The sequence below is a fragment of the Amblyraja radiata genome, chromosome 1 (genome assembly GCF_010909765.2).
Source record: "Amblyraja radiata isolate CabotCenter1 chromosome 1, sAmbRad1.1.pri, whole genome shotgun sequence".
NCBI classification, from domain to species: domain Eukaryota; kingdom Metazoa; phylum Chordata; class Chondrichthyes; order Rajiformes; family Rajidae; genus Amblyraja; species Amblyraja radiata.
This window is the reverse complement of record NC_045956.1, coordinates 177,117,867-177,136,204: the sequence shown is the minus strand read 5'-3', so window position 1 is coordinate 177,136,204 and position 18,338 is coordinate 177,117,867. Positions and strand designations below refer to the sequence as shown.

Below are 18,338 nucleotides of genomic sequence, written 5' to 3'. Positions count from 1 at the left end.
GAGGCTTTGGAAAAGGTGCAGAACAGGTTTGATGCCTGGTTTACCGGTTGTTAGCTATGGGAAGAGGTTGGATAGACTTAGATTGTTTTCATGGGAACGCCGTAGATTGAAGGGAGTCTTGATAGAAGGAGATAAGATTATGTGAGGCATTGATATGGTAGAGGGTCAAAACTTTTTTTCCCCAGGATGGGAGATCATATCTTGAAGGTGAGATAAAATATGAGAGGGCATAGGTTTACGGTGAGAGGGACAATGTTTACATAGAGGGTGATGAGTGGTGGAGGCAGATATGATAGTAGCATGCAAGAGGCTTTTAGGTAGGCACACGGAAATGGAGGTATATGGATTATGTACAGGCAGATAAGAGTTGGTCTTGTTTGACACGGATATTGTGGGGCCGATGTACCTGTTTCCGTGCTGTAGCTGTAATGCTGTAATTATTCTGCACTCTGGTATTTTCTCTTTGTACTACCTGTAGTACTTGTGATTGGTTCCATTGCACTTGTGTATATAATGATATATCTGGTTGCAAACAACATTTTTCACTGTATATTTTTAGAACTGTCTAATACCGCCACACCATCCCAGGCAAGGTCACTCTTAATCATCCATGCGGTTCATGCCCCAGATTCCTCCAGCACTAAGCCTGGATCACTGACAGAGTATATTGAAAAGGGCAATAGCATGCGGTCAGAGTACATCAACTCCAGCCCCTGTGATATCTCGTGATGTCAAACAGTAGCCCACTTTCCATAGGCCCAGCCCTGCAGGGTACATTTGAAGCTATTCACGACTATATTGGCAGGACTGACAATTGTTGAGACATTGTGAAGATGGTTCTGTCGTGACTCTTTGACATGATCCGCAGAACAAATTCTGTATTAAACGGAATACATTTCTTGCCATCGGGGTGTTTAATAGATGTGGGGCAAAAGGAAGTACGGAGTTGTACTTTGTATGGAGTTGTAGATTTAATAGGAATCCGAGGGGTAACTTTTTCACAAACAGGGTGGTGGATGTATGGACAAGCTGAGGAGGTAGTTGAGACAGGGATTTAACATTTAAGAACAATTAGACAAGTACATGGATAGGACAGGTTTGGAGGGATATGGACCAAATGCTGGCAGGTGGGACAAGTGTAGCTGGGAAGTGTTGGCCGGTGTGGGCAAGTTGAGCCAAAGTGCCTTTTTCCACACTGTATGACAATCTGTAACCTTGTGGCTCAGCATGTTCCTTACTCCAGGAGAGTCTAGGACGTGAGGACACAGCCTCAGAATAAAAGGACGCATCTTTAGAAAGGAAATTAGGAGGAATTTCATGAGCCAGAGGGTGGTGAATCCCTGCAGGCTGTCATTGGGTATGTTTAAAACAGAAATTGGTAGGTTCTTGGCAGGAGACTATGCGGTTGCCACATGGTCGCCACATGTTCGCGGGTGGTTGCATGGGCCATAATGGTCGTGAGTTGTTCCCGCATTCTGGGAACTAGTTGCGGCCTCATTATGGTCGCCGCAAATTTTTTAACATGTTGAAAAATTAGCAGCGACCAGAATGAAGCCGCCATGGAGAGTAGCGAGAATTCTCGTGCCGTAGGTGGGTCGCCAGGTGATCCTAGTGGGTTGCCAGGAGTTCGAAGGTTCTCGTAGGTCATAGCCGGTGCTGACCGGTGAATTTCATTGGCTCATTGGAAAAAAAAACGTAACCAGTAGTTTTCAGGACCAAGGATAACCGACCGGTAATGTGAATGTCCGCTGAGCTTCACAGCCGTGTATCTCTGGCTTCTTAAAAGTTGTCTCAACTTCTTCACCCCACCCCCCCCCCCCCCCCCCACACTCTCATCCCCTCTTTTAAAGGACTTACGTGACCCTTCCCGTACACTGTGCTTTCACCGTCTTAATTACTGCGCCAACCTTCCTGTTCATCGCGGTGTGTGTATGTATCACATTGGCTTTGCACCGTGTGAATTTCACTCAGACTGCGTTGCCCCCGCTTGCCCTGTCCACCGCCTGCATAACGGGCTGGTGAGGGAAGAGATGTGTGTATGTTCCACTCTGACAGTTGCCGTTCCAGCCGCCGGTTTTTCAGGCAACTTGACTGTCGCCAGCAGTCACCTGAAAAATCTCCTAAGTGGGACAGGCCCACGGGGTGGGAGATTGCAACCTTCACGTGGTCCGCCCTGTATCGACAAATGCAATCAACCCGGCGTGCACAATCAAATAAAATCAAATAGAACAACTTGTCCGATAACTTTAGGCTGTGTACGCCATACGCAAGAAGAAGAAGAAGACAGGCCCATAAGGGTATCAAAGGTTATGGTTAGAAGCCAGGAAAATGGGATGGGAAGGAAAAAATAAATCAGCCATGATCGAATGGCAGAGCAGATTCTTTTACTTTACTTCAGAGATACAACATGGAAACAGGCCCATCGGCCCACAAAGTCCGCGTCAATCAGCGATCTTCATACAGTCGAGCTATCCTACACACTAGGGACTATTTACAATTTTACCGAATTCAATTATCCTACAAACCTGTACATCTTTGGAGTGTGGGTGGAAACTGGAGCACCGGGAGTAAACCCACGTAGATAACGGGGAGAACGTACAAACTGCACAGACAGCACCCGTAGTCAGGCTCGAACCAGGGTCTCTGGCGCTGTATGGCAGCAAATGTACTGCTTTGCCACTGCCGACTCAATGCACCGAATAGCCCAATCAGCTCTTATGTCTTCTGATCTACCATAACCACTGAGCTTGGGTATCAATTTTGAAAAATTAATTTTCCAGGCCAAGTTGCTGTAGCAATCTTCCCTGCTGACTTTTAACCGATAACTCCATAGCCTTTTAATTAAAAAAAATGTAATGAGGTACCTTGTTATATTTTGCCACATCAAAGGCACCATGTAAAATGTTGCTCTTCATGAGAATTACTATGCTTTAGTCATAAATGATCAAGGAAAAATTTGTGAATTGTGAATTTGTGGCTCGGACTGCACAGGTTTCCATCAGACTACAAATAGCTCAAACCTTAGTGCATTTCTATTTTTCTGCTCGATGTTTGTAAGACATTGAAAGTAACTAAGATTGTGGTACCAACTTGGATTTAGGGTAACGGAAGTGGCATAGGTGCTATTATGCAAAGTCAGCACTCATGTTTGAAAATGTCAGATGCAAAGAGAATTATTAAATGGTGGAACTAAACTATCCATTTGCAAAGAAACCTATGGTACTTTCCGATTCATCAGTTCAGTTTAGTTTATTGTCACGTGTACCGAGGTACAGTGAAAAGCTTTTTTTGCGTGCTAACCAGTCAGCGGAAAGACTATACATGACTACAATCGAGTCATTCACAGATACCTAAGAGAATAATGTTTAGTGCAAGATAAAGTCCGGTCAAAGATAGTCCGAGGGTCACCAATGAGGTAGATAGTAGCTCAGGACTGCTCTCCAGCTGCGGTAAGATGGTTCAGTTGTCTGATTACAGCTGGGAAGAAAGTATCCGTGAATCTGGAGGTGTACGTTTTCTCACATCTATACCCATTGCCAGAAGAAGGAATGGCCAGGGTCCGACTCATCCTTGATTATGTTGCTGGCCTTGCTGAGGCAGCGTGAGGTGTAAATGGAGTCAATGGAAGGGAGGTAGGTTTGTGTGATGGTCTGGGCTGCGTCCACATTTCGTTGCAATTTCTTGCCCTCTTGGATGGAGCTGTTCCCAAACCAAGCTGTGATGCATCCCGATAAAATGCTTTCAACGGCGCATCTGTAGAAGTTGGTGAGAGTTGTTGGGGACATGCCGAACTTCCTAAGCCTTCTAAGGAAGTAGAGGTGTTGGTGTACTATTATGACCAGATTCCTCTCTGCCCCATTAAGTCCATCGGACCTAGTCTATGGAACTGATGTGCTACAATACTTAGAACTGTATCTCTGCATTCTGTATCTTCCCCTTTGCTCTACTTATTGTATTTTTGTATGGAAAATCTGATCTGTTTGGATGGCATGCCAAACAAAACTTTAGATGTGACAATAATGAACCTAAACCTATGTGGAAAGTCATGGTTCATAGTTCAAGTTGTGAGCGACCGGAATGTTGAAAAAAGAATAGAACAAATAGTGCAAAAGCAAAATACTGCAGATGCTGGAACTAGCAGGTCAGGCAACTTCTGAGAAGAGAGGCTGTTAGCACATCAGGTCAACCCATGAAGGGTCATTAATGTGAAACATGACTATATTTCTATCTATAATAGTGACCGACCTTTCATTTTGTGATTGTTAATTAGCAAGCAATTAGTTTAGTTTAGAGATACAGTATGAAAACAGGCCCTTCGGCCCATCGAGTCCGCACCGACCAATGATCCCCGCGCATTTTGAGGTCATCAATTGTTTTCTGACCTTGAGAAAAAAATCTTAAATAGGAAAGATACATTTTTGTCTCAAAGCTGTGGTCAACTTAACTGAAGCTATGTTAAGTTTAGCGCCTTGGTTGTTAAATAGCAAAAGCTCTTCAACCAGAAATGCTGGCTGTGTTTCTCCTTCCATTGACGCTGCTGCCTGTGTTTCTGTTCATGTTTTAGATTTCTAGCATATTCATAATGGGAAGTTCAGAATCTCTTCAGAAGAGGGTGAAATTTAATGGAGATGTGTGGGGTAAGCTTTTTTAGTCGGTGGTGGATGCCAGAATGCGCTGATGGGTGGCGGCAGAAACAGATAAGTTTGTAGCTACAAATAGCTCAAACCTCAGTGCATTTCTATTTTTCTGTTCGATGTTTCTAAATTAAAGACATTGAAAGTAACTAAGATTGTGGTACAACTTGTTTTAGGGTAGGATAAGCAGGAAATGGAGGGGTATAAATCATATGAATGCAGAGAAAATTATTTATCTTGGCATCAGTTGTTTTTTGTACTTCGTACTGGGCATTTCAATGTCAGCATGTGGAGGTGGGGACTCCGCTAGATCCCAGCCTGTGAATGCGGAGCAGAACAACAGACAGTCAACCATGTCATCTCTGGGTGCCCGCTCTACCACCCACCAAATGGAGCTCAGGGCCAGGCAGACATTGACGCAGAGCCAACAACCTGGCTGCTCAACACCCGGCTTGAGATCTAACTATTCCTTTGGTTTATGTTTCATATGCAAGAAGAAGAAGAAACAAGAAGAAGAATTGTTTGGCACGGATATTGTGAGCCAAAGGGCCTGTTCCTGTGCTGTACTTTCTATTTTCAAGTACCCAGTATATATGTCCATTAACGACCAAGTAAATGGCAAGAATGGACGTGAACAGCTTGTGTTTATCCGATGGAGCAGTTTTTCCACCTTTTCTGTGATCGTACAAGTAACTTGTAAAGGCTTTCCCAGAGGAAGGATCACTGTTTAAAAATATGGCGTCAACCATTTAAATAGAGGACGGAGCCAATTTTTGCTTTGTGGGAATAGGTCTTCGAAATTCTTCGAAGGGCGATGGAAGCAGAGTCATTGAATAATTTTAAGGCAAAGATAAATCGATTCTTGAAAAATAACGAGGCCAACTTCTACCGCGGGCGCGGCGGGGACCCTCGCCGGGGATCCCTGGAGAGGAGCTCCGACCGCCGGCCCTGTGGTCTGTGGTGCTTCTGTCTGCGGTGCGGCGGGGACTTTAAATCTTCGACCGACGGTCTGCGGCCTACACGTCTCCGGTGGGAAGGCACCAATTCAGGACTTACCTGGACTTACCTTGTCTGAACATCTGGAGGGTTGAGGTCCCGACCATGGGGGAAAATGGAGGAGGACTGGTCAAATGTTGTGCCTTCCACCACAGTGATGAATGCTGTGGTGGATGTTTGAGTAAATGTTTATTGTGTATTGTGTGTTCTTTTTTTATGGTACTGCTGCTGGAAAATTCATTTCACTTGCACTTTATGTGAATAAAACTTGACTTGATTTGTCTTGACTTGTGTGTTGAAAGGATGCAGAGTTGAGGAATCAGTCAGATCAGCCATGATTTTCGTAAATGGTGGAGCAGGCTGTACCAGCTGAGTGACTTGGTCCGGCTCCAAATTCATACGTTTGTGTGGCCGGAGATCAGATCAATATTGTAAATGCAGCTCACCCTCTCCATGACACACTGGTCAACCTGAGGAGCACCTTCAGCAACAATATGGTTCCACCAAGATGCAGCACAGAACGATCCTTTTTCCCTGTAGCTATCAAACTGTGCAACTCCTCCCCCTTCTATCACGTGGTAGGCTGACTCCCCCCCCCACCCCCCCCAATCTTTGAACATCCCAAATCCTGGACTTCATGTTTCACGTATCTTGTTGCGTTTTATGACTGTGTTACTGACCCCAATGTCCGGGACACAGTTCTGTAGGTCGTCCAGTCAGATAGTTGGTGATCCAGGACAACAATGGAGCATCCACCCGCATCTTTGTCAGTTTGCTCCCTAGCAGTGCAGGCCGGATGGTGATAAAAGCACTGTGGAAGTAAAAAAACATGACTCTCACACTGCATTCCGGGTTATCCAGGTGAGCATAGGATCGGCGGAGCAGATGGATGGTGGCACCCTCAACGCCCATCTTTGTTTGGTAAGCGAACTGCAGGGGGTCCAGGTAGGGTTTAATCAGGGGTCGCAGGTGAGTGAGCACCAGCCTCTCCAGGGACTTCATGATGTGTTAAGTTAGCGTCTGAAGTCATTGGAGGAGCTGGGACACGTCCTCTTTGGTACAGGGACCATGCAGGATGTCTTCCACATCACAGGAACCCTCTCCTGGCTCATGTTGAAGATATGCTGAATGGCTGGCACACGCCTTGAGTACCCATGCGCTGACACCATTGGGACCCACGGCTTTGCCTGGGCGGAGTCTGCTCAGCTCCTTTCTCACCTGCTCAGCCTTGATGGTCAGGTGCGGCAAAGAAAGGGCAGAGGAAGTGGACCAGGGGGATTGAGGGGGAGAGTCTATTGGGGAGCAGCAGGGAGGGGGGAGTGTGGGCAGAGACCCCCCCATCAAATCTGTTAAAAATCAGGTTTAGCTTGTTTGCCCAAGTCTTGATTGATTTCCCTCCCCAGGCCACTGCTCATCTTGTAGCCTGTAAAGGGGCTGTCCCACTGCGGCGACCTAATTGGCGAGTTTGAAAAAGAGTAATGTTGAAGACCTCCTTCGACTATGTAGAAGATCTCCTTCGACTATGTTGTAGACTAGCTTCGGGAAAATTGGACACCGAATAGTGGAGAGTGAAGACGACCTCCTTCGATCTTCTTCGACACCTCCCTTCGACTACGTTGAAGACTATCTACGACTACCTTCGACTGCCTTCGATTACCTTCAATTACCTACGAATAACATGCCGACCTGCTATGACCTACTTCGACTAAACCTACGAGTTAAAAAAATATCGCTTTCCCCCCCCCCCCCATGGTGACCTTTTTTTACTTGTGGGCATCTTTCAGCATGTTAAAAAGTACGCCGCGTCCTAGCTGAGGCCTCTAGTGCGTGGGGACTACTCTCGAGCATGAAGGAGAGTTACAAAGACCTCCTAGGACCTCGTGTCGCCCATGCTGCAATAATAAGTCGAGGGCAAACTCTTCTAAACTCGGCAATGAGGTCGCCGCAGTGGGACAGCCCCTTAATGCTCTTCATACCGCTCCACATATCCCTCATGTTGTTTGTAGAAAAATCAACATTTTTACCACTGGGTTATAAGTCAACCTAGTTTGGGATATTAACCATTATTTCAGTACAGCTGAAGGAAGGTATGAAGGAATTCCAGACATCCAGAAGAACTTGTTGTGTGAGAAGGAACTGCAGATGCTGGTTTAAATTGAAGATTGACACAAAAAGTTTATGTAATTCAGCGGGACAGACAGCATCTCTGGAGAGAAGGAATGGGTGACGTTTCGGGTCTGAGGAAGGGTGTCGACCTGAAACGTCACCCATTCCTTCTCTCCAGATATGCTGCCTATCCCGCTGAGTTACGCCAGCTTTTTGTGTCTATCTTCAGAAGAACTGGTTGTTATTAATCTGTTAACAGATATTTTAGGCTTGCACATAGTAACTTTAATTTTGTTATAAGTAGCTCTGGTAACTAAATGCTGATTACGAGTTGAAATTTAATTTTAATGTAGAGTGCTTTTTCATCCCCCATTTAGCTAATGTAATTATGTGCCAACACAGTCCGATTTGCAAATTGGCATTGAGATGCTTAAAAGTCCTTTCTCCAATGTTGCATGATTGCTTTCGTGTACTGCAGGAGATAAGAATAAATGAAAAACTGCTAAAGTGATTGATCATTGTCCACTTTCTGCCACTTGTTACATCTCCTTCCCTGGTGCGACAGAAACTGATGTAAAACATTGATGTCCTTGTGAACATCAAAATGAACCCATAATGTGGCAATTTCAGAGCACATTGATCGCTTAGTCCTTGATCGGTTTGTGAAAATTTGTCTTGCAAAAGCTCACAGGCTCTCTGCTGCATCTAAAGTCGTCAACTGTTTGCCTCAACGTTTCGAGTCGCATCAGTTACCTTTGTTATTGCATTTTGACGCACTGCATTCCCCAATGTGGAAATATCTTCATATTTTCCATTTCCATAGTAAACAAGACAGTTAAATAACCTTTTCACGCTAAACATGGTAGGCGCATGGAACAAGCTGCCGGAGGAGGTAGTTGAGGCAGGGACTATCGCACCGTTTAAGAAACATTTTGACAGGTACATGAATAGGACAGGTTTTGAGGGATATGAGACAAACGCAGGCAGTTGGGACTAGTGTAGATGGGGCATGTTGGTTGTTGTGGGCAAGTTGTGCCGAAGGGCCTGTTTCCACACTGTAAGACTCTATGACTAAATCAATAATGTTGCATTTCATGAAAGGCCAATGACTTGAACCGTTAAACCTAATTCTCTCCCCAGATGCTGCCTGTCCTGCTGTGCATTTCCAGCATTTTCTAATAGTCGTATGACCTACTCGTGCATTAAATCTATTTATGTACAGCAGCTGGTTTTTGGGTCGGTGATAATCCCGCAAAAGATTGATCTTCGAGGACTCTGATGGTTATAGTCATAGTGTACACCATGGAAACAGGCCCTTCCAACCAACTTGTCCATGCTGACCAAGTTGCCTCACCAAGCTGCTCCTATTTGTCTGCGCTTGTACCATGCCTATCCAAACCTTTCCTATCCATGTACCGTGCGGGCCCGATCCACCTGCCGAGCCGCCGCCGACCGGAATGACGACCGAAGACCATAACGCGTCCCGGTAGGCCCGACTCGCCCCATAGGCCTCCCAGGGACTGCGGTGAAGGTGGGCGGCGAGGCCTATCTGGGCCGAAGGAGCCTCAGCGGTGGTGGCGATGGGAGCCTTGGTTGCGGCAGCAGGAGACTGCAGCGGGAGACTCGGCGGGGACATCAGCGGGAACCTCATGGTCGATGAACGTGAGGACAGAGGAGAAGACAATGGGGACCCGGCGTGGGGTGACAGTCGTGAGGGACGGTGGGAGAACAAATGGGGACCCGGTGTAGGGGAGGGAACTCTAGTTTAGAATCCTCTGCCCAGGGGATAAGTCTGTGTTCGTTCGTTTGTTCCGGTGAAGGCGCTGCGCACACGGCAGCCTGACAACAGTCGCTTGCCTTTTTTTTGTTTTCACTATTAATGTCAAGTTTTTGTGTACCTTGTGTGGTGTGACTATCGGCAGACCAATTTCCCTCCGGGGATGAATAATGTTTTATCGTATCGTATCTGTCCAAGTGTCTTTTTAAATGTTGTGAATTTGAACCCGGCCTCAACCGCTTCCTCTGGCAGCTGATTCCAACTGTGTGTGTGTTGGATTGTGGCTCCCCTCGATGCCACACACAATCAGATGCTGTGTTGATATCAAATGAAGCCACCCTAATCTCATCTGTGTCATTTGTGCCAAGTTCGCAATAAGATTGAGAGCCAATTGGTTCTTGCAAAACCCAAGTGTGGTATCATACCCCAATCAGATGGTGAGAAATTGATATTGAGTGGCAGCAGAGTATTATTGAGCACTTCATAAAAGGAAAATTATAGGGTGAAAAACAGAATGTAACACTTGGCGTTTAAAAAGTCATAAACACGCCAGTGGATATGCTGAAAGATGACTGCCAGCTTGTACAAGCTGCAGAGAAATGATTTGTTTCCAAATTTATTTTAAAGTTCTTGATTAGGCAGGGCATCAAAGGATACGGGGAGTAGGCTGGAGAATGGGGTTGAGAAGGAAAAATAGATCCGCCATGATTGAATGGCGGAATAATCTCAAAGAAGGGTTGAACGGCCCAATTCTGCTCCTATGTCCACTTGTTTGCGGGAGGTTGCCGGGGAGTCGCCTTCATGGTCGTGAGGAATTCCTGCATTCTGGGAACTAGCCGTGGCCTCATTAAGTTCGCCGCGGATTTTTCAACATGTTGAAAAATTAGCGGCGACTAGAATGAAGCCACATGGAGAGTAGCGAGAATTCTCGTGCCGTAGGTTGGCCGCCAGGAGGTCCGAGTGGGTCGCCAGGAGGTCCAAGTGGGTTGCCAGGTCGAAGGTTCTCGGAGGTTCTTGTAGGTTGTAGCCAGTGCTGACCGGTGAATTTCATTGGCTCATTGGGAAAAAAAAATGTAAGCAGTAGTTTTCAGAACCAAGGATAACCGACCGGTAATGTTAAATGTCCGCCGAGCTTCACAGCCGTGTATCTCTGGCTTCTTAAAAGTTGTCTCCATACCTTCTTCCCCCCCCTCTCCCCCCCCTCTCTCCCTTCTTCCCCCCCTCCCCCCTCTTTTAAAGGACTTACCGTACACTGTGCTTTAGCTATTTTAATGACAGCGCCCTATTGGCTTTGTGCCAATTTCACTCAGACACTGCTCCCCCTGCCTGCCCTGTCCCCTGCTTGTATAATGGGCTGGCGAAGGAAGGTGTTTTGTGGGGTGGGGGTGGGGGGTGTGTGTGTGGGTGTGTGTGTGTCTCTCCCTCTCTCTCGCCACACAGAGGACACCCTTGGGAGCTTTTTAGGTTGCCAAATGACAGTTTAGATGGGCACTTAGGATCGCTTGCATGACGCGTTCGATTATGTGGTCGGACGAAGTGCGTAGTTCCCAGTCGAAATTATGCTCAATGAAGCATTCACATCTTATTTCTGCTACAAATAAAGTCACAAACTAAGCATATTCACCAATCAAGACATGATATATACCACAATGACATGCAGCAAAATTATAATACAGTATCTCAACTCTTTTTACACATTGCAATTAATGCAATTTTTATTATTTCTTACCACTTCCAAACAAAAGTGTGGTTGGATTATTCAGCGTATGATCAACTTGTGTCAATAAATCCTGGACCATGATAACATATATGCTTAATCATGCACACTACAGATTGATGCAAGCATGTTTTCTGTGAAGGACCGAACATTATCATGACATGGCCATAGCATGGGTCGTTATTGCTATTGGTACAGAAACACTCGCTTCCCACATAATTTATCCACAACAAAATATACAGGTTGCAAGGAATTTTCTAAAGGCATTTTATGATAATAGCTGTTAAAACTGACTATACCCATCTGACAGGTTAAACATTACACTAATGCGGCTTTTTCACGGGGCGACTTGACGCAAGATGTAACCAGAGTGAAGTGGTCGTGGTCTAGCACGATATCACACGATATAACGGGGGGGTAGATAAAGAGTTCCCACGGTACTCGGCATTTCTGTTATTTGTGCGAGTGACTTGTCCGTCTCCCGAGCTTTCCCGTTAAATCTTGAATGAACATTGTGAAGTGTTGTTAAATCATCACGTGGCACAAATGATGTCACTTTTTTTTCACACACTATAAATATCCTCCCTTGGTTGAATTGGCTCATTTGGAGACATGTTTTACTGTGTATGTGGGAGACACAGATGGACTGAGCACAGTACCTCGGTCTTACTGTGTGTGGGAGAGGGGGAGAAAGAGACGTACACTCACAGAGGCAGAGTCTCTCAGCCTGTGTAAGAGGGAGGGAGGGAGAGAGAGAGAGAGAGAGAGGCACACACAAGGTGGATGTGAAATCTCACCTGCCTGTTTCAGTGACAGACACCCGCCGCCAGTAAATGAAGACACCCCCATCTGTCTCCCCCTCCTCTCCCTCGACTCCCCCACCTTTCCCTCCCAACTCCAGTCCTGTCCCGACCCCCTGGGAAACTGAATAGAGCAACAATCAACTGCTGCCTGTGCGCTGATATGACAATAAAGGCTACTTTACTTTACTTTACTTTACTTTACTGAGTTAAAGAGTTCCCACGGTAGACTGTAAAACTGGGACCCTGGTTCTGGACTCCCCCAACATCGGGAACATTCTTCCTGCATCTAGCCTGTCCAATCCCGTAGATACTGATTAGACCGGTATCTATTTATTTACTTTATGAATGATTTCAATTAAATATTGGGAACATCAGGCCGCAAACGTTATTTCTTGAGTGTTAGTGCTGGACTTTGACTCGACCTTCCTAGTTAGCCGGCGCCTGAGACTGAGCCAAGCAATGTCCAGACCTGACTTCAACATAAAGTGATGGAGGAACTCAAAGGGTCAGGCTCGTCCAACGCTCTGTGTTTTGCTCGTGATTCCTGCGTCTGCAGTTCCTCGTGTCTACAGACCAGAGTTGCCACTTGACTCCGAGATGACCATCACAGAGCATACGGCAGATAGACACGAAATGCTGGAGTAACACAGCGGGACGGGCAGCATCACTGGAGAGAAGGAATGTGTGACGTTTCGGTTCGAGACCCTTCTTCAGAGTCTCGTCCCGAAACGTCACCCATTCCGAGGGTCTCGAATGAGGTAGGTAGTAGTTCAGGAATGCTCTGTGGTTGGTGTTAGGATAGTTCAGTTACATAAGTGCTCAAATGTAGGCACCGTTTTCGCAGTGGAAGCTCCGAGACTGTGCAGCGGGCGATTGTCGTGTTGGCTGGGACTCCTGTTATCCATGCAGGGGATTGACCTCAGTCTGAAGAAGGCTCTCGACCCGAAACGCCACCCGTTCCTTCTCTCCAGAGTTGCTGCCTGTCCGGCTGAGTTGCTCCAAGCAACTGGTGTCTATCTTCAAAGGACTGACCACCGGGCTGGATGTCGGGGCTGGCGTGTTGCGTTTCACAGACCGAACTGTCCAATTAATGCTAACAGATGGGCACTGAGGGAAGTCCCCCCCCCCCCCCCCCCCTCTCTGTTTATCTGCCCTTTCTTTAACTTTTGTGCCTCTATGCAAGTATCTCGCGAGCCATCCCAGACTGCCCATTTTTGCTCCCCCTCGTCTTTAATAACTACATTTCCCTAACAATTACTATCTTTGTTAGTTATAGGAGCAAAATTAGGCCATTCGGTCCATTAAGTCCACTCCGCCATTCAATCGCGGCTGATCTATCTCTCCCTCTCAACCACATTCTCTTGCCTTCTCCCCATAACCTCCTGACAGCCGCACTAATCAGGAATGTATCTATCTCTGCCCCTATTCTTCACCCTTTTGACAGTAGTTTTGTTTTATTGGAGACGCGGGAGACAGCGGATGCTGGAATACTGAGCAAAACACGAAATGCTGGAGGAACTCGGTGCATTTGTGTTTAAGAAGGAACTGCAGATGCTGGAAAATCGAAGGTACACAATAATGCTGGAGAAACTCAGCGGGTGCAGCAGCATCTATGGAGCGAAGGAAGTAGGCAACGTTTCGGGCCGAAACGTTGCCTATTTCCTTCGTTCCATAGATGCTGCTGCACCCGCTGAGTTTCTCCAGCATTTGTGTGTGTGCGTGGAAGTAGGGGGGAGGGGGGGGGGGGGGGGGGAGGAGAGAGAGATAAGGCAGCCTGAAGAAAGTGTCGCCTGTCCATTTCCCTCCGTAGTTGCTGCCTGGCCCGCGGAGTTCCTACAGTCTTAGAAACTGCTTTAGACAAAAAGAGACACAAACTGCTGGAGTAAAAAAGCTCAGCAAGTGAGGTACCTGAACACTCAAAAATGAAAAAGAATGAAAATGTGATTATTTCACCTCCCTTCAACTATTTTGTGTTTCAGCATGAGAGGTATTATAACATTAGAGACATTCATCTTGTAGTGATGTGTTAATGAAGAATTGCAGACATCAATCTGATAGTAAAAAATATATTTATTTAACAATGAGGTAAAACAAGCACTGACAATCAAACTGCTCAGTTACTCACCGTTCGCAGGAGTTCCCACGGTACCCGCAAGAGTTATTACGGATATCGCACTGATATCGCACTGGCCACTATGTTCATACAATGTTGCAATGCTCAACCACAAGTGTACAAGTCACTCTTGGAGAAATTCAAACTTTCTTGAATTTGCTCCCGAGTGACCAAGTTACACGATTACCTGCCGTTAGCGCTACGGTGGTCCACGGTGGTCCACGAATGCCGTACTGTTATCGCACAAGGTTCCCACGATGTTAAACTCTGGTTAACTCTTGCGTCAAGTCGCCCCGTGAAAAAGCCGCTTAACTAACAAGAGATGGCCAAAGGACATAAATGTAGCAAATGTTCTTTTGGTAATATATTTAAAGGTGTCAAGACACCACATTACCGGACATTCAGATTAGATGTATGTGTTGTGAACAGCAATGAAGATACCCAGTTTGTAAGCAACAAATTAAAAAAAATTGTTGATAACCGTTTTTTCCATCATTCCCACTTCAGAATTAACGTTAAAATTTCAACTGAAATATCTCCTGACCAAATTTGTGATGTATATGACTGACGGTAGAAGTAAAACCTGGATAAATCCAACGTATAATTGTGAATGTTGCTCATTAAATAACTACAGTACTGATACTCCATATTAAGAGCATTGATTTGCAGTTAAAATGAATTCTGTAATAACGTGTCAACGGTAGCAGTGACAATCGAACACTGCGGTTTTAATGTTTCACGTGTTCACAATTTAATTAATCCATCTTTATGGATTAAAACAAATAACATTGGGAATTAAAACATATTTGATTGCATTCCGTTATTAAAAACATAGTCAATGTTCGCTCTGAAGACATTTCCAGCACAATAGGATTGGGAGGGGGGGGTGTGAATCTGTGCAGGATGGATAGATGGGGGTGGGGGGGGGGGGGGTTTGAGAAGGCAATCGGTGCGGAATGGATGGATTGAGGCAGGGGAATTAGTTTTGGTTGGAGTAGGTAAAATTGTGAGGGGGGAGCGCGGGGGATGACAGTGGGGTTGAATGGGGGGATCTGTGCAGGATGGATGGGAAAGGGGGTCAGTACAGAATCAATTGGAGGATCAGTGTAGGATTGATGGGGAGTGGCAGGAGAATCAATGCAAGGTGGATAGGGAGATCAGTGCAGGATGAATAGATGGGGGGGGGGGAAGGGGAGTAGATGAGGAGGGGAGCACACGGGACGTCAGTTAGGACTGAATAGAGGCAGGAATGGGGATCAGTGCGGGATGGAGAGGAGGGGTCTCAGGACAAGGGGGGTGGAGGGGGGCGTACGAGAGAGAGAGAGAGAGGAAGGGGCAGAGGAGGTGGGAAGGAAGGTCAGTGCTCCTCGGACAACACCGGCATCATCGCGCAGACACGGAAATCGCTATCAAAATATGGAGGGGACAGGGGGGGACACAATATCTTGGCAGCCGCGCGCGCATGCGCACACTCACACACACGCACGAGGCTTCGGAGGCTCAATCCAGCGCTAAATCAGCTCAAGTCTGCCTGTCTCGCCTGGTCATGCCTGGACTGATGACACATTTTCCGTAAATCCAGGCAGGGATAATCTGGCGGGAGAGGCAGGGTTGGGCTGGGTTTAGCGCTGCTTCTCTGCGCTGGCTGGGGGCACCGCTCCCGTCTGACTCCCGACGTCTCCTGACGTGGGGGGCTCTCGGGTGGGTACCTCTCAAAACGGGGGGGACATGTCCCCCCTGCCGCCCCCCCCCCCCCCCCCGGATCTCCGCCCCTGACTGTCCATCGCCAAGTGCCGCCGCCAAAGGGGAGGCAGTTGGGATCTCCTCGCCACCGCCTCCCCCATTTCCTCCATTTGCTTCTCAAGCCTTTTCTGTCATTTATCCATATTATCTATTTTGATTATTCATTGCAACCGCAAATATCACATTTCGGGTAAACTGTGGTAATGGAGAAAAACTGCATTGAATAGCAGTGACATTATGACTGCTGATATGGATTGAGAAATATTTTTTGCATTATGTGACACGTGTGCAGAGTCGGAAATTCAAAAAATTATTATGATGTGAATCTATGTTTGCGTGATAGCGATCCAGTCATTTACTTGAGAGGTCATATTGAAATTGGTGCTTTCTTTGTTTCTGACTATAGTTTCAATCAATTTTCAAACATTTTCTTCTGCATATGGAAATATTTTGTGCGTTATCGTTTCCATTTATCTATGAGCATGTTCTCAGTCGTCAAATCTGGTGTACCTTCAGGCTTTGGAACAAGTTTAAACAAATGTTGCATGGAAATGTGAGAGTTGAGTGTTATATATCATGATAATGTTGAATGTGATAATTGGATAGAGCCCTGGCAACTCGATCTGACCCCTAGGGACCTTACTGTGTGTCAGGGTTAACTAGCAAAAAAATTTGTACGGCTTTGGCTTGGGTTTGGAATGATTTAATTTAATTTGGTCGTGCTTTAATTTTCCATTCAAGTAAACCTCTAACTGGCTTTTGTAACAGTATCAAAACGTGAAAAATATTTATTTTTAAAATTGTAGTAACTGAACTTTTGTTTATTTTGCAGATTAACTGGACAATTTGGATATATTACTGATGGTCCAGGGAACTATAAATACAAGACAAAGTGTACATGGCTTATTGAAGGAACGTGAGTATTTTTGTCTTTTCCATTCACCCTAGAAAGTCTGGTTTTGCAAGGGACTTTCTTCCCCATAATGGAACCTGTATCAAATGTTGTCATTTGCTCAGAGGAGTCATACTTAAGCATCTGCAGTCACTCTAGCTATTAAGGAAGTGTTTGAGCAGCTCTGATAACTGTTTGTTCCCCTGGCGTTCAGCTGATGTTCGTGGAAAAGGCTTTGGATTTGGATTGGAACTTATACGAGGAAGTGATAGGACTATTAACAGCTACAAAGCTGTTTCCTACTACATTTTGTGCAGCTATCATTACCTAACAGATATACCATTGCCTACTACTTCCCTTTCTGGAATCCCGCATTCGATGATCTGTCAAAGCTATACTGGAGAAGCCATAGAATCGGTATTCATTCCAGTGAAGCCCTTTGCACTACTTTATAAAAAAGAAAACAAGAACAGCGTGATTGAGGGCAGCAATTTGTGTGTTTATTTAAGCAGGGCTGGTGAGTCAGAGGGTGGTGAATGCCACAGAAAGCTTTAAAGGTCAACAGTGGATATTTTCAACAGATAGATTTTTTATTAATATAGGTGGCAGGAGAATGGGGTTAGGAAGGAGAGATAGATCAAATGGTGGAGTAGACTTGATGGGCCGAATGGCCTAAATCTATCACTTATGGCCTTCTGGCTCCAAAGAAAAACCTGGGAACTGTGGACCAGTAAGTCAGACATCAGTGGTACATGAGTTACCGGAGAGGGTTCTGAGGGACAAGTGACAAAGCTCTTCATAGGGACAATGCTCTTCATTGCATCTCAGTACATGTGACAATAAACTAAACTGAAACTAAACCTGAGATAGATATATTTGGAAACACCGGGATTAATTGGGGTGAATCAGCACGGCTTTATGCTGATTCACCTCAATTAAGTTTGTTTGAGTTGCTTTAAGGAAGTAACCACAAATGTTTGAGGGCAGGGCCGTAGACCTAGTATGTTTGGACTTCACCAAGCTTTTGATATTGTTCTGCGTAATAGGTTACTCTGCAGGGTTAGGTTGCATGGGATCGAGGGAGAGCCAGGTAATTGGATACATAATTGGCTTCATGGTAGGAAGGAGAGAGTGATGATGGGAGGTTGCTTTCCAAACTGGAGGTCTGCAATGAGCGGTGCACTTCCGGGATTAGTACTGGGCCCATTGCTGTTGTTATCTGTTGCCTATTTGATGTGAATGAACGATGCCTGGTTGGTAAATTTGCAGATGACGCTGAAATGGATAATCTGGTATACAGTGAAGGTTATCAAGAGTACAGAAGTTACAGGAGCAGAATTAGGCCATTTGGCCCGTTGAATCATGACTGATCTATCTCACCCCCTTAACCTCATTCTCCTGCCTTCTTCCCATAATCCCTGACACCCGTACTAATCAAGAATCTGTCGATTTCCGCCTTAAAAATATTTATTGACGGCCTCTGCAACCTTCTGTGGCAATGAATTCCACAGATTTGCCACCCTCTCTTAATGAAATTCCTTCTCATCTTCTTTCTAA

General features: G+C 45.8%; 1 protein-coding gene across 2 annotated transcripts in view; it reads left to right on the top strand.

Moving 5' to 3' along the window:
• Positions 1–18,338, top strand: part of atrn (attractin) — a 358,557-nt gene that overhangs the window by 26,366 nt on the left and 313,853 nt on the right. For both annotated transcript variants that reach the window (XM_033035556.1, XM_033035562.1), the window contains exon 2: positions 16,722–16,805. In XM_033035556.1, coding sequence (XP_032891447.1) covers positions 16,722–16,805 — 84 coding nt within the window. The remainder of the gene's footprint in view (positions 1–16,721; positions 16,806–18,338) is intronic.